Raw genomic sequence first — 22,682 nt, forward strand, 5'->3', positions numbered from 1 at the left:
AAAAAAGAAAGAAAAACACTCCATCTCCCAACTCAAGATGACTGTCCCCCTTGTCTGGAATGCTCTCCCTCCTCATCCCTGCCTCTTGCCTTCCCTGACTTCCTTCAAATCCCAGCTCAAATCCCATCTTCTACAGGAAGCCTTTCCCAACCCTTCTTATTTCTAGGGCCTTCCCTCTGTTGATTATTTCTTATTCGTCTTGTATATAACTTGTTATTTGCATGTTCTCCCCCACCCCGCCTCCATTAGATTGTAAGCTCTTCAAGGGTAAAAACTGACTTTTGCCTTTCTTCATGTCCCCAGCACTTAACACAGTGGCTGGAATATAGTAGGCACTTAATAAATGTTTATGACTCTCTGACTCTGGACTAACTCAATGCACTACCAGTCCTACTGCACATTATAGCCCAGACAACAAGCATTCTTCATCCATTTGGTTTGGTTTTTTTCCCTGCATTTTTCATACACACACGAGCTTAAGAAATGCTTATAATATTATTTTACCATATTGTAATGTAGAGAATATATTCTTGAAGGCATAGTTCTCGACATTTAGAAAGGGAAACAGTGATCACTAAGAGCCAGCATAGGTTTATCACAGATAAGTCTTGTTAGAGTAACCTGATTTCCTTTTTAAACTGGGTTATTATTAGGCTAGTTAGATCAGGGGAGATTTCTATAGGCATGGTTATAACTGGGTTTCTGCAACACTTTGAACAAAGTCTCTTGACATATCCTTGGAGACAAGATGAAGGGATGTAGGCTAGATGGTAGTACAGTTAGCTAAATTTGGAACTGGTTGAATGGCTGGACCCAAAGCCCAGTGATTAAAGGATTGATGTCATCCTGGAAAGATATTTCTAATACCTTGGGCATGGTGTAATCCCATGGGAGGCTGAGACTGGTGTATCTCTTGAGCTCAAGAGTTTTTCTGATGGGCAGTAGACTATGCCAGTCAGTGTCCACACAAGGTTCAGCCGCCTTAGTATTGGTGAGCCTTTGGGAGCCAGAGACCACCAGGTCACCTAAGAAGGGGTGCACTGGTCCTGGTCAGAAATGGAGCAAATCAAAACTTCCATGCCAATTAGTAGCGTTATAGGGTCTATTAGTAGCCCCTGTACTTCCAGCCTGGACAAAATGGGGAGATTTTGTATTTTTTTAAGGACTTCTCTGTCTATGGCTATGACCTGGTCAATATTTCCATCATTGAGTCAGATGGATGCATAAATGAGAAGAGAAAAGAAGGAAAATGAAGAGAATAAGTATTTGTTAAGCAGCTCCTACATGCCAGATGCTGCGCTAAGAAAGCACTTTACAAATATTATCCCCTTGAATCCTCACCACAACCCTGTGAGATAGGTGCTATTATTATGTGCCTTTTACAGTTGAAGAAAGTAAGGTAGACAGACATTAAGTGACTTGCCCAGAGTTAACACAGCTAATAAGTGACTAAGGCCATATTTGAACTTGAGTCTGCCTCAGTCTTCTACTACAGGTCCAGCACTCTATTTATTGCACCACCTAGCTACCTCACGTAATAAGATGGCACGCTTGCTGACTTTGTGGGTAAAACAAAAGATCCCAGTAAGACAGAACTACAGGCTGAGTATAACACAGAGACAAAGGGAGCAATATAAAATCCTTCATTTAGATGCTTCAGGAAATTCATTACCCTGTAGATAAGAAATACACCTCCAAAAGGTGTAGATCATAACCCACTTATACATTCTCATCTTGTGCTCTTCTAGCCCATGTCTTCCAAAAAGGTCTTACCTTGATGCCCCATGGACGTGACCATGGGCTAGTAAAGGCTAGAGTGGCAAAGCACTAGCTTCAGTTGATTTTACCATGCTGGAAAATGGGGCTGGTGATGGACTGTGTGTTCTGGCAAGAACTAATTTGACAAAGAAGGAGACTCCCATCCCCAGGAGGTTGGCCAATGGGGAAGGAGTCTTTTGGCTGGGGCAAAGGAAACAAGTCCTTCACTTAGGTTTAGAGAATTATGCTGCACAAGCAAACCCAACAAGTCAGAAGCATAATATGGCAGGCAAACTTAGGTTGCTTTAACAGAAACGTGTTTTTTTTCAGAAGGAAGGAGATCGATAGTCCTGTTTTCTATATGGAACCAGACCACATGTGGAGTTTTGTTCTGGGCATCACATTTGGGGAAATCACTCAATAAACATTTATCAGGTACCTGCTATGTGGCAGACACTGTGCTAAGCAGTGGAGATAGAAAGAGAGGAAAAAAACAAACCCCAAACCAGGACATTTACAAACTGAAACACACCCAGAAGATGGCAACCAGGATGTTGAAAAGCCCAGAGACCAGGATACATGAAGACCTAGAGAATACTTGGAGACGTTGAAGGAAAAGAATAGATCTGGGGAGGAGACAACAGCTTTCTCAAGATCTGTCCTGTGGAAGATGGATTATAGCTGGCCGCGTGGCTCTGGAGGGCAGTACTGAGGTAATGTACATAAAGTCCTATATAAATATATTGCTACTGTTATATTTAATCTCATTTTTCTCATCTTTTCAGTAGAGTTCAGAGAGAACTGGTCCTGGGACAAGTTCCTCTCCTGCTAAAATTCTTTTATGTTTAATGACCTGTGGACTATTGGCAGCTGAACAAGATGACTGGTTTTTATAACTGGAGTTATTTGTATTTATGTTTTATTCATAAGAACAAGCATTTATGTAGCACAGTAGCTTTACAAATATTATATCATTTCACCCTCATAACATGAAGTAGGTTATAATTATTATCCCCCATTTTATAGATGAGAAGACTGAGGCTAAAGGAGATTAAGAGACTTGCCTAGGATCACAAAGCTAATAAATGTCTGCAGCAGGATTTGAACTCAGGTCTTCCTGATGCCAAGTCCAGCTCTCTAGCCACTGAACAATCTAGCTCTAAAAGTATTTGCATGAAGGCTCATCTGTAATTATAAATAACAATAATAAGTGTTAAGTATGGGAAAATGATGATGATGGTCGTGGTGATGATGTACCAAATGTCACCAAAGTACATCACCCTGACTGGCCTTCCTTTTCTTTGCTGATTCCCCCACCCTCAAAATATGGCCTGAGGGTTGGCCTTTCAGGGAGCTTTTGTTTATCGCTGTCATTATTATTGAGTAATGGGTGTGTGTGAGTTACATGAGGCAAATTTCAGTTCAGCATAAAATCAAACTTCCTAATAATTAAAGCTCTCCAAAACTGGAGCGTACAAAGGAGAGTACAATGCTGGGAGAGGAAGAGAATATGTGGAACAACCGATGTGAAAAACGAAAAGTAACAATAAAACTTTTTTTTCATTGTATGGGCTGCTTCTGGAGGGCAGTCCCTTTTCTCACTACTCTGCCCTCTTTCCAAGGCCAAGCACAACGAGTCTAACATATTCTAACTTGTACTAAAGTTATTATATCCATACTTTATCTTCCTATTTGATCAGAACCTCCTTGAGGACAGTCCACGGCTCATTTTATATTTGCAGCCCTAGGATCCAAGGGACAGCTAGGTGGCAATGCAGTGGATAGACTGCCAGGCCTGGAGTCAGGAATACTCCTGTTCAAATCCCAGCCTCAGATGCTTCCTAGCTGTGTGACCCTGGGCAAGTCACTTAACCCTGTTTGCCTCAGTTTCCTCATCTGTAAAATGAGCTGGAGAAGGAAATGGAAAACCACTGTAGTATCTCTGCCAAGAAAACCCCAAATGGGGTCACGAAAAGTTGGACACGACTGAACAACAAAGATCCAAGGACAAAGGCCTGTGTGTTGCATGGGCTCTTGAACGGAACTGAACTTTATCACTGAGCACTTACAGGCAAAGGCTGTGCACGTCGTGATGCTGTTCTGAGTTTAGTGGCACCAGGTGACCTTTGACATCCATTATAACTCTGAAAGTCTTCGATGCTATACTGTGGTCTCTCTTTTTCTGCCTTTTGGGAAAAACAGGAGGTATATGTAGGGGCCCTGCCCTCAGGTCCTCCAAGTCCGATCCATAAGAATGAATTTGGAATCAAATGATCTTGATCTGAACCAGAATATTGAGCTCTGGCCATACACAGCCTCCTATTGTTATTCAACTTTTCCAGTGGCCTTTTTTCAGTCCTCATCCTCCTCTTTGACCTTTTTGCAGGATTGGACACTGGACCACCCCCTTCTTTCTGTGTACTCCCTTTTCCAGGCACTTCTGAGATGCCCCATTTTGCTACTCCTCCATGTCACTATCTGCCTCTTTGATCAGCCTCACTGGCTCCTAGGCCTCTTCCTAATCCTTTAATATGGGAGCTCCCCAAAAACTGAATAGCTAGGTAGCGTAGTAGATAGAGTGCTGGCTCTGGAGGCAAGAAAATCTGAGTTCATCAAACACTTACTCGCTGGGTGACCCTGGGCAAGTCATTAAATCCTGCTTGCCTCGGTTTCCTCATCTGTAAAATGAACTGGAGAAGGAAATGATAAACCATTCCATTATCTTAGCCAAAAAAATGCCAAATAGGGACACAACTGAAACGACGAAACGGCAACAACTCCCCAAGAATTTCTCCTTGGCCTGCCCCTCTTCTCTCTCTATTTCAGACACTTCATGACATTTCCATGGCTCCAAATATCACCTCAATCCAGATGATTCCCTGGCCTTTCCCCTAGTACTGACTTCTCTTTGGAACGTCAAACCCACATCTCCAACTCCCTGTAGAGTATTTCTACCTGGACATTCCACTCGCCATCACCTCCAATTCAACATGTCTCAAACCAAATTCATTATCTTTCCCCCTAAAACAATTTCTCCTTTTGACTTGATGTGAGTGTCAATGGTGGCATCATTCAGCCATCTCAGTTTATTACCTTGGGCTTTATTTTGACTCTTCTCTCTCACTTCTCCAATCAAATCCATCCATTACTAAATCTTGCTTATTCCACTTCCAGGGCATTTCTTATACCTGTGTCCTCTCTACCTCTGCTGCCACCACTGTAGGACAGGTCCATGGTTCCATGTCCCTGGACTATTGCAATAGCCTCCTTATTGACGTCTTCTTCCCTTAAATCTATTCTTTGTCCTCCTGTCAGATTAATTTTCTTTATGCAAGGACTTGGTCACATCCCTCCTATGCTCTAAAGGTACAAATGCCTTTGTCTGGCATTCAAGGCCCTCTTTAAAATGACACCATTACAAGATGATTGGGTCTAGAGCTAGAAAGAACCCTAGAGGTCATCTAGTCCAAAGCCTCACCTTACAAATAAGGAAACTGAGGCCCAGGGACTTGCCTAGGGTCATAAGAAGGTAATAGAGTTATAAACATAATATATAGAAAGCCAAATGTAGAGCCAGGAAGACCTGCATTCAAGTCCCATCCCTGACATCCTGGTTCTGGGCAAGTCATGTAGTCTCTCAGTGCTTTAGGTTAGAGGTGTCAACTACTCAACTAGTGACAGGCTACATATGACCAACAACACTGACTGCCCAAACCAGATTAAAATGTAATTGGTAAATATTTAACAAAATCAGTAAAAATACAATAAAACATAGATAATATTACATTTTAAAGCTGTCAACAGGCTGCTCCCAGGGATCTTTATGTGCAGTTTAGTAGCCCCTGTTTCCATCTGAGTTTAAAACTACTGCTCTAGGCAGTTCCCTAAGACTCTAAGCTACAGAGAAAATGCCGTCTCATATTTGTAAAGGGAGTTTCCTTACCCAGGAGTTCCCTATATCAATGAAATCATGGGATGAGCGACTACTCCTATCCTCCTTTCTGATCTCAGAGCCAATATCCTTTCTAACTCTAATTCTAACTTCTAACTTCCTTTACCAGTGGTGTATAACCTGGGGTCTGTGGACTTGTTTCTAAAACATTTTTAGATAAATATGTTTTCGATATAATTGGTTTCCTTTGTAATCCTATATATTTTATGCATTTAAAAACATGATTCTGAGAAGGGTTCCACAGGCTTCATTAGACTGACTGCCCCAAAAGCCAATGATACAAAACAGGAGACAAAGCCCTGCTATTGATGGACAAATTTCAGTTGCTCTTACAATGCCTGGCACTCTCTCATGTCCACACCTTTAAGCTATTTCCTGGGCTGGAATTCAACAAAATACAAGTTCCAGCAACAGTTGGTAAAACTCTGTACATGCAGAGCATTGAGCTAGGTGCTGGGGACCCAAAGGTAAATGGTACAGAAGCCCTGCCCTTGAGGACATTACAATCCAAAAGGCATCCTTCCTGCCCTCTAAACTCATCAAGTTCCTACCCATTCTATAGAACCAAATTCAAGTACTTCCTTTTTCATGGAGCCTTTCCTGATCTCCCCTGATGACTCCCCATGGATTTCACATAGCATTTAGTTTTGCAATTCTGAAATCTACTTCATCTTGTAATATTTTGAATGATTTTTATCCATATTTGTGTATCTAATCTTGCATCTCTCCCAGTACCTTATCTAGCACTCTGCATGCAGTAGGTGCTTAATAAATGTTTGTAGAATTGAATCAAAGTCTATGTGTCCAGCTCTAGATTCTTCACCAGAGCTCTTGTCCTGTATCTCCAAGAGCTTTCTCAGTATCTCCCTCAGGTGTCCTACAGGCACCTCAACTTCAGCCTGCCCCCAAATGAACTCATCAGCTTCCTCCCTTAACCTGAATGTCCTGCCAGCTTCCTTTTTTCTTTTCGCTATCTGTCCAGCCACTCAGACTCAAAGACTTGGAGTCCCCTTGATTCTTCCTTTCTCCTCACCCCCATCTTCTTGGCCTATCAGCCAAGTCCTATAGATGCTACCTCCAAAATATCATTCTTTTCCTTTCTCTCAATTCCTGGTACAATCTACCTAGTCTGAGCTCTCCCTTTTTGGGCTTGAACCACCCTCCTAACTGATCTTGCCAACTCTAAATCTCTCCCCTTTCATTCTGCCTTGTGTGCAAATTCTAACGCATTGACCTACTCAGATACTGTCAGAGGCTCTCTCTCTCTCTCTTGCCTAAAGTAGATAAAATACAATCCTCTCAACCCTGCATTTAAATCATTCTACAATCTGCCTCAAAACCACCCTTCTAGCCTTATCTGATACTTCTGCAGTGGCTACAGCATTTTGCTTGAAGTCAGGAAGACCTGAATTCAAATCCTGCCTCAGACACTTGCTAGTGCAGTCTCACCAAGCTCCATCCTAACATCTCTCAGCCTCAGTTTCCTCATCTGTAAAATTGGGATACTAATAGCACCTACCAGCAGCTAGGTGACACAATAGATAGAACTCTGGGCCTGGAGTCAGGAGGAACTGAATTCAAATCCTGCTTACTAGCTGTGTGACCCTGGGCAAGTCACTTAACCCTGTTTGCCTCATCTGTAAAATGAGGTGGAGAAGAAAATGGCAAAGGACCCCAGTATCTTTACCAAGAAAACTACAAATGGGATCACGAAAAGTCGGAAATAACACTAGTACCTATCTTCCAAGGTTGATGTAAGGATTAAACAAATTAACATGTAAAGGGTTGGGCCAAGTTTAAAGCGATGGCTACTATTACCACCACTCATTATATAAGGGGAGGAGCAGCGAGATGGCACAGTTGATAGAGTGCCAGGCCTGGAATCAGGAAGAGCTGAGCTCAAATCTGGCCTTAGACACTTATTAGCTGTGGGACCCTGGGCAAGTCACTTAACCTCTATTTCCCTCTGTTTCCTTACCTATAAAACACAGATAATAATAGTAACTCCCTCACAGTGTTATTGTGAGAACAAATGAGATAATACGGTATTTATAAAGCACTTGGCACAATGCTTGGCACACTATAAATGATAGCTATTATTGTTATAGCCACTTTCTTCATATTCCTTATTTTCCAGCCAGACTAGAGACAATCATCGGCCCCTGGTAGTGAGGTGAATGTCAAGGGTACTGGAGACAGAGGCCTTGGGTTCAAATTCTGGCTCAGTCATTTACTATCTAGGTGACCCCGGGCATGTTACTTACCCTTGGGCCCAAGTCCCCTCATTTAGAAAATGAGAGGGAGGGGTGTGACCACTAAGGTGCCTTCCAACTCCAGAGTTCCCTCTATGATCTGTGACCTAGCACCACCCTCTCCCCACCCCAGGACATTCACTGGAATGCGCTTCCTTCTTATTCCTGCAGGGGGAAAATCTTGCCTTCCTATACAGAAAGTGACTCCAGCCCAGGTGTTATTTCTTCCCTGATGCATTTGCTCAACCTTCCCCAGCCAGAAAGGGCCTGCCCACGCTCACATCAGTAGAAATCAAGTCCGATCCAGATTTGAAACCCTTTCTAGGCTCCAAACGGAGTACTTTCCCTATAACACCAAGGTCAAACAGAAAATGTCTAATAATAATACCTAGCATTTATACAGCACCTTACCAATGGTTCATTTGATTTTCACAACGACACTGAGAAGCAGGTGCTATTATTTACAGATGAGGAAACTGAGTCAGGCAGCAGTTAAGGCATGAGATCTTCCTGACTCTAAATTCAGCACTCTGTTCATTGGGCCAATTTCTAAGAGGGGAGGGGTAGAAATGGAGGAGAAGGGAACAAGCTTTATTAAGAGCCTACTATGTGCCAGGCACTGTGCTAAACACTTTACAAATATTATTTCATTTGATACACTTAATACTTTGAAACCTATAGTTATTTGTATCCATGTCTTATCTTCCTTTCAGATTGTAACCTCCTTGAGGATGGTTTGTGGAATATTTTATATTTATATCCCCAGTGTCAAGCACAGTGCCTTGGGTATAGTGGGTACCTGAAATGAACAGGCTATGAAATAGAGTGGAAAAAATCCTGGACTGCAGAGCAAATTCACTTTCTGCTACTTCTACTTCTCTGACCTTAACTCAAGGAAACAAGCAAGAAGCATTTATTAAACTACATGCCAGGCGCTGTGCTAAAAACACTTAACAAATATTATCCAAGCCTAGATGAAAGCTACTATTATCCCCATTTTACAGTTAAGGAAACAGAGGCAGAGAGGTTAAATAATTAATCGCCCAGGGTTACACAGCTAGCAAGTGCCTGAGGCTGCATTTGAACTCAGGTCTTTCTGACTCCAGGACTGGCACTCTATCTCCATTCCATGTAGCTGCCTGCCTCTGGGGCTCAGTTTTCTAATGTGGAAAATAAAGGGGTTTGGCCAAGATGATCTCTGAGGTCCCTTTTGGCACTAAGTAAGTCCTTTGATAATGAGGAATTGAACTGCACTGAGTGAATTGAGCTGAATGGAGATTTCCCAACTACACAGTGAACTCTAGAGGGCAGGGCAGTGGGGGGGGGGGGGAGCAAGGCAGAGCAGGGTCCTGATCTTTTGTGCCTTCCTCTCCACAGGCCTGAGCTTAGCTTGCCTCTCTGACCTTGGGGTCTTTGAATCAGCTGTCCTCCATCTCTGGAATGCACTCTGTCTTCACCCCTCTCTTGGGCCCCCTAGTATCCTTTAAAGCCATCTTCTGCCTAAGGTCTTTCATGATCTACTTCCCCCACTCCCACTCCCACCCCACCTTTCCTACCCCTACCCCAGCTACCTTCCCCACAAAATTATTTTGAATTTATTCTGTATATGCTTTACATATACTTATATATGTACATATTGTCTCCCCACCACCAGAGGACTTAAGCTCCTAGAATAGTCCACTTTTATTTTGTATACCTTTGTGCCTAGAGCAGTGCTTGGCACACAGTAAGTGCTTAATAAAAGCTTGCTTCATTGACTAGACACATCAAGGGAAGTTTCCATTGATTTGTTGTTTAGTTGAGGCCTCATCCAAGGCCCCCAGTTCTACCTGTGCCTGGTACTGTCTGTCCTGGCACAGTAGACAGAGCATGGGGCCTGGATTCTGGGAGACTTGAGTTCAAGGGCAGCCTCAGATGGTTCCTAGCTATGTGAACCTGGGCAAATCACCCCAGCTCAGTTTTTTTATCTATAAAATGGGGATAATAATAGCCCTCTCATCCTGGGTTTCTGTGAGGATAGATAATATTTGTAAAGTGCTTTGCAGAACTACACATGCTTATCATCATCATCATCATGACCTGGAGACCAGGGACCAGGAGCCATTCACGCTTCATTATCTGAGACTAGTCCCAGCCTTACCTGAAGGGCAGTTGATTGAGGACCAATTGGGGAATGGTCAGCACATCCAGGGAGAGCCAAGAGGCAGGTACCAAACACAGGCTTTGGGGTTTGGAGTAGGAGAAGGGGAAGAGAATCCCTGGAGCACTCAGGGCTGGACTGGGAACGAGGCCCCTCCCTCCCAAGCAGGCACTGCACGGGGCTGCTGGAGATAATAAAGTGGCTGGGCAAGAGATGCTTCTGTCCATGGGCAAGAGCCAGGGGGCCACTCAGGGACCTTGACTCCCTTCTGTTCTGCCAGTAACACCATCATTCTCAAAGCCAGAAAACCTTGGAGACACAGTGCTGAATACAAGCATCTTAGTGCTGGCAGGCTTGGCCCAGGGAGGATCCAGCAGGCTGTAATGAACCTTCCCAAACACTAAGCCCCTTCTCTTCTCTACACTGCACCTTTTCCTTGCAGGGAGGGGGCAGGGATCCAGACCTGTGATTTTGTCCAGAGCTTCCACCAATGCAGGGTGGACCTGCTCTAAAGCATAAAGTTCTAGTTTTCCTGGGGCCCTGAGAAATCCAAGGATTTGCCCAGGGTCCCATATCAAGTATTGGGCAGAGGTTCAAGCCTAGTTCTCTATCCACTATGCCACACTGCCCCTGCTGTACTGCATTGATTTTACATCAGTGCACATCTTGTGACCCTTTTACTCAACTGTGAATTCCATTCAATTCAGTTCAACAAACATTTATTAAATGCCTCCTGTGTACAGAACATTCTGTGGAGCACTGGCAAGGTTACAAAGTTTCAGTGAGCCAGGGTCCATGACCCGCTGGGATTCAGAGGCATGAGACACAACACTGCCCGATAAGCACATCAGAGGGATACAAGCAGAAGGCTATGGGAGGGTCACCGAAAGAAGATCATTATAACTGGGAGGTTCGGGGAAGACTTCAAGGAGAAGGTGCACTTGAGATGGCCTTTAAAGGCTGGGTTGGAATCCTGGGCAAGGAGGGGGAGGGGGAGGACATTCCAGGTCTAAGGAATCATACAAACAAAGGCAGAAGCAGGAACACTCTCGGGGTAGAGGGGAGGACCAGGGGAGGAGGACCAAGAGTTGTTGGGTTTAGCTAGACAATTAATAGAATACACGGAGTAGATTAGCTTGGACAAGGAAACGGACATCAGGTCAGGTAGGGCTTTGAATGCCAGGCAGAAAAGCTTGAACATTACGGGCCCACTGAAAAAGAAGACTTTGAAACAGTCATTGGACCAGATTTATGTTGCAGAGTGCTACGGTGAAAATAGCATGGGATTTGGAGTCAAAGGGGCTACATTTTGCCACTATGACAGTTTGAGCCTCAGCAAGACATTTAGCATTCTTGGATCACTTTTTCCTCTTCTCTGTAAACTAAATCTCTGAAGTTCTTGCTAGTTCTAAATCATATGATGCTAAGTCCAGCGGCCATATGAAAGACGGATTGGAAAATGCAGAAAGCAGAGGCAAAAAAACTTATCAGTAAATCATCCAAATGAGAGGTCCAGAAGTCCTGTGTAGAGTGGGGATAAGAAGAGGATAGACTTGGGAGATGCTGCAATGGTGGAATTAGCAGGATTTAGTCATTGATTTCATAGGAGTGGTGAGAGCGAGGAAAAAATTAGAATTAACTCTGAAGTTTGGAATAAGGGAGGCTGGATGAATGGTGGTGTCACAGACAATGGCAGTGAAGTCAGGGAGAGGGGTAGATTCAGGAAAAGAGACACCGACTCAGTCTGGTACATGTTGAGTTTGAGGAGCCGGCGGAGATGTTCAGCAGGCAGTTGGAAATTTATATCCAAGGCTCAGAAGAGAGCTGGAGGCTGGAGAGGCGGATTTAGGGTCATCTGGAGAGGTGGTAGGTCGTTGAAGCTGTGGGAGATCTCTGAGGGAGTATTACAAAAGAGAAGATAAAGCACTCAGCTTTACAGGAATGCCTTCACTTGAGGGGGAGCAGGAGAAAGAAGAGGGAGAAACCAGTGAAGGAGCCAAATCCAGAAGGATGTGGCATTTCAAAAAAAAGGGAATGAGAAGACAGCTCATCTAGAAGGAGGGGGTGGTCAACAGAGTCAAACACAGCAGAAAGGTCAAGGAGGATGAGCAAGAAAAGGCCACTGCGCTGGACAATTAATAATAGATCATTTGAGACAGCAGTTTCAGGGGAACACGCAGTACAAGCTCCAGAAAGCTTCGTTTTAAGTGCTACCTCTACCACTTACTACCTGTGTGCCCTTGGTGAGTCTCTGAACCTTTCTGAGGCTTAGTTTCCTCCTTTGTAAAAATGGAGGGGTTGGAACTTGATCAACTGATTCCAGTCCTCTGGGTTTTGGGGATGGAGTGATTTGCAGGGGCCTATGACGTTAAGTCATTCAGCACAATAAACATACCTTTTATAACTAAATCTATAACAATAACAGCTAACACTTATATAGCACTGTGCTAAGCAGGTTGTACTTACCATCTCATTACATCCCCACAACAACCCTGTGATGGAGGTGCTGTTATCACCTCCATTTTATAGTGGGGGAAACTGAGGCAAACAGTGGTTAAATGACTTACCCGGGATCTCACCTACACAGCTGGTGAGTATCTGAGGCCGTATTTGAACTCAAGTCTTCCTGACTCCAGGCCTAGTACTCTAGCCACTGCACTGCCTTGCTGTTCCTAATAACCTGAATGTGTAACTACCTTTCTTGTATATGTTCTTGCTGCGATGCATAACATAAATTCACTTCGTAACACACTTAAATTCACAGTAGCTTTCCCTCATGTATTTTCTTAGTCAACAAATACCAATAATACTACAATCATATGGAGAACTGTGAAATTGTTTTACTTTAGAAGGGGCTATATATACTTGACTAGGTCTGGAACTACTCAGACCAGATGGTCTCTTTTGTTAAGTCCAGTCCAACACTTTGTGAGCTCATTTGCCCTTTCCTTTTCATCTTACAGATGAGGAAACTGAGGCAAACAGGGCTAAGTGACCAATCCAGGGTCACACAGCCATTATGTATCTGAGGCAGGACTTGAACTCGTGCCAATGGGTACTACCAGATGGCAAGCCCAGAGCTCTATCGACGATACCACAACTAGAGCTCTCCGAACTCTGAGATTTATGACTCTGTGTTCCTCTGAACCTGAGATCTTATCTCTTATGGAGCACTGAGAAGCTAAGTTATTTGCCCTTGGTCAAGGTAGCTAAGTGTCAGAGGCAGGATTCAACCCAGGTTTTCCTGATTCCAAGGTCTGCCCCTCTACCCTACTATATCTATCCATTCTAGTAGAATGTAGGATCCATAAGATCCGGGTTCGTTTCCTTTTTGTCAAGGTGTTCCCTAAAAAGCCTTGTACATATTAAGAGCTTAATAAATGCTCTTTGACCTAAACTGAATTAAAACAAGGGTCCTTATCTCAGGAAAGGAACTAGATCTAAGAAATTGGGCTTAACCACAGCAAAGAAGCTAAAATGTGAAGAATTTGGGGAAGTCAAGAGGAAGGGAATATCGGACAACCCCCAATGGGTTGGGGGGGGCAGGGAGGGGGACCAGCTTCTTGGAGAGTGAGTGGTGGCCTGGAAGAGAGGAAAAAGCGCGGTGGTGGAGCCAGCGCAATTCAATAAATATGTATTAAGCCCCTGAGAAGGCGCGGGGGTGGGGGTGGGGGGGATGGAAAGAGGGAGCAGGTGCGGGGGAGGCGGGGGTAGTCATCACGAAGTGGGGGAAGGGGGCCAAGGGGTACTGAGCAGGGCCAGGCCGGGGGCGGGAAGGACAGGAGCTAGTTTGGGAGGTGAGCAGAGACAGTAACTATGTGAGCAACGCGCACACACCCGGAGGGTGGGAAAGTAGGAGGGAGGGAAGGAGGGGAATGGAGCGCCGCCAGAGTGCTGGCCTAAAGCAGGCAGGCAACTGGACAGCTCAGAGACCTCCGCCCCCCTCCTCCCACCAATGTTCCCCCAGCCTCGACCCTCAAAGAGACTAAGGGTCCCGGAACTCCCCCAGTTTCCAGCAAGAGGTGCCGCCCCCGCTACCCCCTCCCCCAGCTCCCTGCTTGGTCCGGCCATGACCCCGCCCCCCGGCCTGTGTCCCACGTGTCCGTGGCTGGACAGGCAAGACAAGCACTAAACCCCGAGCCCGAGTCGCTGGTCTGGACCTCAGGAGGTCCTAGCTGCCAGGTCCGGACCCCGACTCGCCCCCCCCTCTCTCCGCGCCCTGACTGCACCCCCTTCCCATCCCCCTGCCTGCTGCAGCGTTCCTATGTCCTATTATGGGAATGACCTGCTGCGCGGAACCAAGCCCTCTCTAGTCGTCTGTTTTCCCTTCCCTGGCGCTCAGGGCGGCCAGGCTCCGGGCTCCCGGTTTCTTGGTTAGAGCTGGGGAACTTCGAGAGGCAGAGGAGGCTGATCAGTGTGGCCAAGCAGTAAGCACGTCTAGGACGGTCCCCGTGTCTGGGGACAGGGCTTACTGTCCACGAGGGTCGGCCTATTCTGAGTGTCCCCGCTGGTCAGTGTGTCCGTGACGGTGACCCTTCCTATTTGGTCAGTGTGTCCTGAGCGGTCTGCATGTTGGGGCACTCAGTATGGCCCAAGTGGTCAGTCCACCCTGAGGGTTAGTGTACAGGGCTAATTCCAAGCTCCTCAGTCTACCCTGCGTGTGGTCCACGAGGGTCAGTGTGCCAGGGTGGTCAGTCTGTCCGGAAGGGTCAGGGAATCAAGGTAGTCCAGTAGGGTCAGCGTGATCAGTTTGTCCTAAAGGTTGAGCATGCCTGGGTGGTCATGCTGTCCAGAAAGGTCAGGGTGTCTGGGTGGTCAGTTCGTTTGGAAGTGTCAGGATGTCAAGTTGGTCCAGGAGGGTCAGTGTGCCAGGGTAGTCAGACTGTTTGAAAGGGCGTGTCCGGAGGGGTCCGAGTGTCCAGCCCTACCTTTATACCTCTCCCGCACCTCCTCATAGGCCTGGATGAAGTCTTGCTCCTCTGGCTGGGGGGGCAGCCCGTAGTCCGCCATGGCAGGATGGGACTAAGCGAGGTGGAAGAGGAGGACGATCTCGCTGTCCTGCACCTCTCGGCCCCAACCCGGCCCGGCTCTGTCCCTTAGAACAGCCTGTTCAGTCTCTTAAAGGAGCCGCCTGAGGCAGCGAGGGAGGGGACTTGGTGTCACCAGGGGAGGGGGGTATTCCGCCCCCGAGCTCCGCCCCCAGCACCCAGGATGCCCCACGAGCTGGGGGTGGGGGGGGAAGGGAGGCAGAGCCTGGGGGCGGGGCAGATACCGGACACCGGACAAGCTGACCCAGGCCCCTAACACCGATTGGGCCCCCAGACAGAGAATTCTGCCCACCCTGCTCCCAGTTCCTTAGCCCCATTGCCCAGGAATGACTGCGTTGGGACTCAGGACTCCTGGGTTCCAGAAAGGAAAGGGTGAAGAGCAGATCTCTTATCCCTGGAGGGGGTGGGAGTAGGCGGGGAGAGATTGGGGACTTCCAGACTTCCTGGCAGTCCTTCCCCTACTGACTCCTACCCTCATGACACCCCCCACCCCGCCATTCATCCTCATCAGCTATGTGAGACCCCCGCCACTCCCTTAGCCACGACCCAAATCTGTCTATACAAGCTCTAAAATCTCTGCGGAAATAGGGCCGAGCTAAGTAAAGACTAAGACTATATCTCTGCCTAATCTAGTCTTAGATGACAGAGTTTTCCCCATTTCTCTTCTCCCTTACCAGTAAACCTGCTGATTGAATGACCCCTGATACCAGTTCAGTGACCTACTCCTTCCTAGACCAATGAAATCCAAGACCTTGACCTTGGTAAGGTGCCTAGCTCACAAACCCAAGTCCTAACATGGCCCCACAAATCCCATGAAAGAATTTGGGGTCCCAACCCCCTCAAAAAGTATCCCTAATTATTCCTCCTACATACTCACACCATTATAATACCTCATTTCTCTAGAAAGTTTTACCAAGGTCTTTTCCATACAGGAGCCTGGCCCTGCGTTGTCTCTTGGAACCCCTAGCTCCCTCAAAGTCTCAGCTCAGGTGTCAGTGCCTAAGTGGAGGCTTTCCTTGATCCCCCAAGTTGTTAATACTTTTCCTACTCCTGGGAAATGACTTTGTATTTACTTTGTATGTATTTTGTATTTATTTATATGTATGTATGTATGTATGTTGAATCCTAGGTGGCACGGTGAATAGAGTGCTGGACCTGAAGTCAGAAAGACTCATCTTCCTGAGTTCAAATCTGGCCTCAGAAACTTATTAGCTGTGTGACCCTGGGCAAGTCACTCAACCATGCCTGCCTCAGTTTCCTCATCTGTAAAATGAACTGGAGAAAGAAATGGCAAACCACTCCAGTATCTTTGCCAAGAGAACCCCAAAATGGGATCACAGAATCAGATGTGACAACAACATGTTGAATCCCCCTAAGTAGAATGCAAGCTTCTTCAGGGCCAGCATTGTTCTGTTGTTTTTGTCTTCCTATCTCTCAGCCCCTAGCACTCAATCAATAAGCAATGGATTGGTACGTGGAAAGTCGTGGGCTTTGTGTGGTAGATATAAAGACGAAAGGTCAACAGTGCCTCTTCTCGAGGAGCTTCTGTTCTAATGGGACAGTTGTAGAGGTATAGAGGACTTTACATTTTGCAAAGCTTTTTACAAATGTTATCTTATTTGATCCTCACAATAACTCTAGAAGGTAGGTTGCTATTACTATCCACATTTTACAAATGAGGAAATTGAGGCAAACAGAGGTTAAGTGACTTACCCAGCTTCACAAAGCTAGTAAGTGTCTAAGGCTGGATTTGAACTCAGGTCTTCCTGACTCCCAGGTCCAGTGCTCTATCCGATATATCAACAGGACTGTGTGTGTGTGTGTGTGTTGAATACATAGTCCTGCACATATATAATTACTTCAATGTGGAGGGGGCACCCTTGCAGCTGGAGGGATCAGGAAAGATGTCATATAGAAGGGGGTGCCCAAGCTGAGTCTTGAAGGAAAGCAGGAATTCCAAGAGGCAGAAGTGAGGAGAAGGTACGTTCTACCCATGAGGGACAGCCAATGCAAAGACATGGAGTATCATTGTATGTGGAGAAAATACAGTAGGCCAATATGGCTGGATCTCAGAGTATGAGGAAAGTAATGTGTAAGCAAACTGGTTTGGTAGGAAGGGGCTAGGTGGAGAAAAGATGTAAATGTTAAATAGAGGATTTTATATTTGCTCCTAAAGGCAATAGGGAGCTACTATAGTTTGTTGGGCAGGGGAGTAACATGATCAAACCTGTGCTTTAGGAAGATCATTTTGGTGACTGTGTGGAGAACGGATTGGAGCAGGAAGAAGCTTAGGCAGGGAGTCCAAATAGGAGGCCATTGAAATAGTCCAAATGAGAAGTGATGGGGGCACCTAGGTGGCGCAGTGAGTAGAGCACCGGCCCTGGAGTCAGGAAACCTGAGTTCAAATACGCCCTCAGACACTCCACACACTAGCTGTGTGATCTTGGGCATGTCACTTAACCCCAATTGCAGTGCCTTCCCCCCCTCCAAAAAACAAAACAAAACAAAAAAAGAGAAATGATTAGGGCCTGAAATAGGGTAGTTTCTATGTGAGTGAGAGGAGAGAATACATATGAAAGATGTAAATGTGGAAATTACATTATCTGGCATTTGAATGGATATGGAGAGGGGATGAGTGAGAGTGAGGAACCAAGGATGACACTGAAGATCCAAACATGGATGACTTAAAGGATGGTGGTAATAGGTAACATTACTCAATAGTAACAGGGGTGTTGAAAAGTGGGATAGGTTTGGGGATAAAGAGAATGAGTTCCATTTTGAACATGTTCAATTTGGGGTGCCTAGGAGATGGAACCTTGTATACATACAGTAGGCACTTAATAAATGCTTGTTGCATTGAATGAATGAGGTAAGTGTTACCTCTATTATACAGATAACAAAACACTCCCATTTTTCAGATGAGAGACTGAGGCTGAGGGATGCAAGGTTCACAAAGCTAATAAGTGTCAGAGCTAGGGTTTGAACCTAAGTGTCCTGATTTAAAATCCAGGACTCTTTGTGCTATACAATGTCACTTCCCCTAACTGTTCTGCCGTCTGGCCCCATACCTACAATCGATAGGTTGATACCTGCCATCATCCCTCTTACCATCTCACATCACTACCTATGACAGGACAGCCCCAGATATACCCAAAACCGTGATGGGATGACCTCAAGGACCCCTAAACCTATGATGAGATCGTCTCCCAGATTGCCCCATATACTGTGATGGCACCCATATGTCTAAGACAAAATGATTCCCTTATATTTCTGATAGGACAACCCAACATCCCAGTACTTCTGATGAGTGACCCAAGACATCTCCATACCTCCCCAAACACTCATATAACTGTAATGAAATGATCTTTAGACCAACACCAATGATAGCGTAACTACAGACGCCTCTACACAAGAAATGTAACAATGGCCCCAGCTCTCTCTGTACCTGCGATTCTGATGACTGCCCGCTCAGCAGGATCCAGGACACCACCATTACCAGCAGAACCTCCTCCACTTCGGCGGCTCCTTTGAGTTTTCCCAAGGTTCCAGGGCAGAGTGTCTCCAGGGCTGGGAGAGCTGCTGCCTCCACTGGAGCTGTCATCCCCAGAACCTCGAGGTTCTGGGCCTTCCCCAGACATGGCCACCTGCCAAAACGTGGAAGGGAAGGATTATTCAGGGAATAACAGTAATCTCGTCACTTAGAAACATCCCTATCCCCACTCCTTTCTCCCCCAAACCCCAGCTAGACACTCAATCCCCCAAACTTTCTCCCAGATGGATGATTATCCTTACTCTCTCACCCAGAGACTACTCACCTTTCCCTTACTACCACCAGCTAGGCAGGTACCCCTACACATCCGGACTTACCCTTTGTCTCTCATCAGACACTCCGACACTGCTCTCCAACACCGTTACCTAAACACCAATCCTCTCAGCTGTAAACTGACCTGTCTGCAAGACATTGACTAGTTTACCCTGCCCCATCACCCGGACGTGGGGAGGTGGGGGGTGGGGAAGGAGGAAAGAGGGGCTCTGTAGCCTCAGCCTCTGACTGCAGTAAAGTCCTAAAAATAGTGCTCTGAGCAGGAGTGGGAGCCCCACAGCCTGCATAGGCATCACCACGTGAGGTCCTAGCCCCACCCCCTCTCAGTAAGCCCTGCCCCCCAACACCCCAAACACCCTCAGTGCAATGCGTGCCGGAAGGTGTCACCCCCCAACCTGCAAATACATACAGGCACACAACTACATATACACACTACATGCGCACATGTACGCAGACACCACCACAATGTCCACCCTATCGCATCCTCACAAACACAATCTCACACAATGGAATGCAAGCAGATAGACGCAAACATACCTATACATATACCCTCATGGATTCACACATCACTAGCTAGGCTATGCTGCCTGGGCTGTGGCAAAAGCCTGTTTTGCTCCCCAAAGGAGGGGTAGTTGTCAGGAGGGGGGAAGGATGGAAAGAAGGGGGTGAATGGAGCTCTGTCTGAGACCCCGGGCTCAAGCCCAGGGGCGGGGTCACCTCTGCAGGCACAATGGGTGTTATGTGACTGCCTGCCCCAGCACTTGTGGGGAGACGGGGACAGGAGGCAGAATCTGGGACTGTCCGACTGTGCCTCCCCCAGTCTCCACCCCAAGCCCTGGGCAGGCCTGAAGGAACTTTGTGATTCTGTAGGGATCCCCCAGGCGCTGCCCCTCAGTCCAGGTCGGTTGGAGGGTCCCTCCTCCCCTCCCCTGTCCCGCCCCCGGCCCCTGCAGTCTCCGCAGCTCTGGGAGGAGCAGGAGCAGCAGCCAGGGAGGGAGGGAGGGTGGGAAGGAGGGAGGGAGAGAGAGAAAGAGGGTGGGAAAGGGGTAGCAGCAGCAGTAGCGGAGCTGGTCGAGGATGGGGATAGGGAGGGGGAAAGGAACAACGAGGACAACTGTCGGGGAGGTGGAGAGGGGATCGGTGGGGCTGGGGCCTTGGGAAAGGAGGAGTTGGGGGGATGTACCCCCAAGGCCTGGGAGAAAGGGAGCAGGGTGGGGGTGGGGGTCCTCCTTCCTGGGCTGGCTAGAGCAAGAGGGGAAGAAGGCAAAGGAGGGGAAGGGGTCCCCCCAGGTCCCGAACTCTTCACAGTCTGACCCCCTAGTAAAGATGCTTCTGTAGCCCCTGTAACACCCTTCCCTCCCTGCCACCCCCTGCAGCTGGCCTCCTGCAGTAGACGCACTACGCACCTGGCTCGCCGCTGGCTCTGCCGCCACCGCTGCTGCTGCCGCTGCAGCCGATGCTCGACTCAGCTGGCTTGGCTCGGCTCGGCTAGGCTCGGCTTGGCTCAGCCCTTGGGCTCGGCCCGGTCTGTCTCGGCTCTGCTCAGCGCGGGCGCTGCAGCCCCAGTCTCGGGGCGGGTGAGCAGGGAGCAGGGAGCAAGGGCGGGGGGAGTGGGAAGCGCAGGGTGTGTGTGAGGCCGGAGCCCCGCCCCTGGGGGTGCGTGGGGCGGGTGTGTGTCTGTGACTATGTGTGTGTTGGGGGTGGGGGGAATCATTGAGGGGAGTCAGTGTCTGGATGCGCCCGACTGTCCGTGTGTGTGCACGCCAGGGCCTGTGTGTGCCAGGAAGTGAAAGTGTCACTGTGTGTGCGTCTGTCACTAGGTCCGGGTGTCACCGATTGTGTGTGAGAGTGCCTCGGTAGCAGTGGGTCTTTGTCTGAATTCCTCAGTGCATGTCCGTGTTTCTTTGGTGTGACAGTAGCTCCTGGGTCATGTTTCTGTTTGTCACTATGTCCTTGTGTGTGACATGTCCCCAGGTATGTGTCTGTGTGAGCCACTGTATACTAAGTTGTGTGTGTCCTCTCTGATAGTGTATCTCTGGTGTGTGTTTTGCATGTGATGCCTATCCCAGGGTGTGTATCTCTGTGTGGCTTCGGAGTAGATCTCTAGGTATGTGTCCTTGCGCCTAATTGGTGTGATAGTGTCTCCTTGGGTGTGTGCCTGCTGTCTGTGACAATGTCTCCCTGGGTGTGTGGGTGTAGGTGTGTCTGTGACAGTGGCTCCTTGAGTGTGTCGATGCTGTGTCCCTGGGAAGTGAGACTGTGTTTCTGTGATGGGTTTATCCTATGTATCAGTAAATCTGCCTGTCCCTCTCCCTCTCCTAGTTGGTGAATAACTCTACTGGCACCTAGGAGGGGACTCAAGGGAGGGGATGGACTCTGTAGTTTCTGTATCTTCTTCAGTAGAGCTCTAAGCCTTTCTCTGAGCTCAAGTAATTCACTCTGGCATCATCCCCTTTCCTACCTCTCCCCCTCCACAGAGTGACCAGCACAGCTTGACACAGTCACACACACCCAGCAACAGCCAGTATACATAGGCTGACATAGTTGCTCAACACCAGGAGAATCACACCTCAGCACTCAACCAGACTTTGGTGGTGGGAGTTTCCTTGTCCTAGGGGGTGCCCTGTTATCTCAAAGACATTCAGGGAAAGTGGCAATTGTTATGAGGCCCTCATATACCCAGGGACATTTTACTCTCTATAATTATACCCAATATAATACAATTTCCTCCCAGTCTCCCCAACCCCCAACAGCAGGAGCTGTTCTGCTGTTCATGAATTACAACCACCATAATGGGTTTCCAGCTCCTATCCAGGAAATGGGGAGAAAGAGAGAGGAAAATGGGGGGAATTATGTCAAAGCAGGCCTCACAATCCATTTGAAGCACCCAGAATGTTTCAATTACAAATATATTCAGAGGAGAAACCTAAATAGAGCAGAAGGGTATTGTGGGAGCTAGAGCAGGGGAGGAGTGTAGGTGGAGCCCTGTAGGGGACAGGTAAGGGCTAGGCTGGGCTTGGAGAAAGCCTCCAATATCCCCTGAACTGAATCCCAGGCCTCTGGTCTCTGCTGCCGTCTTGTGGTCAAATCATGAGTGTCAGTATGAAAAGAGTTCTGTGAGAATAAAAAAGCATCCACCTCCTCCTCCCTAATAATTAGCTCCCTAGAGCCCCCATTCCAATTTTCCCAAGTTTCAGGTCCCAGCTACCTCTAAGTGTGATCCCAGCCTCCCCATCCCCATCTCCACATTCCTAGTCCCAACAGCTTCCTCCAGCTTCCTCTGACCCCAGCCTCCCTCAAACCCTCTTTCCCAGCCTTCTGAAATGCTCCACGCCTTCCCAAATCCCCCATCCCTGACCTCCCCAAACTGTTCCTTCTAGCTTCTAAATGCCCCCTATTCCAGTCTCCCTGAAGCCTTATCAACCTCCCTGTGGACCCCACCCTAGCCTCCCCCAGATCCATCTCATAGAATCCCAGATTCTAAGAATTCAAAGAGGCCTCAGGTGACATGTAAGCCAACCTATACCTGAGCAAAACTCTTCTTTGTGGAGCTCCAACCTCCACTTGAAGACCTCCCCTAGGAGGGAACAGCCTCCCATCCCAGCCACACTCAGCCCTGAGTTTCTGGACAGCCTTTTTATTCAGAAGGTTTTTCTTGCATCAAGCGAACTACCTCTGCAACTTGCCAAGTTGTCTGCCAAGCAAAATC

At 47.4% G+C, this 22,682-nt stretch overlaps 1 protein-coding gene across 1 annotated transcript in view; it reads right to left on the minus strand.

Annotated features, from left to right (window-relative positions):
* The window catches only part of PLEC (plectin), a 112,419-nt gene extending 91,882 nt beyond the window's left edge, over positions 1–20,537 (minus strand). The window contains exons 1-2 of the mRNA XM_036753484.1: positions 20,380–20,537; positions 18,596–18,794 (exon numbers count right to left, since the gene is read on the minus strand). Coding sequence (XP_036609379.1) covers positions 18,596–18,788 — 193 coding nt within the window. The 5' untranslated portion in view covers positions 18,789–18,794; positions 20,380–20,537. The remainder of the gene's footprint in view (positions 1–18,595; positions 18,795–20,379) is intronic.
* Positions 20,538–22,682: the final 2,145 nt, after the last annotated feature.

This window comes from Trichosurus vulpecula, chromosome 1 (assembly GCF_011100635.1).
Source record: "Trichosurus vulpecula isolate mTriVul1 chromosome 1, mTriVul1.pri, whole genome shotgun sequence".
Classification (NCBI taxonomy): domain Eukaryota; kingdom Metazoa; phylum Chordata; class Mammalia; order Diprotodontia; family Phalangeridae; genus Trichosurus; species Trichosurus vulpecula.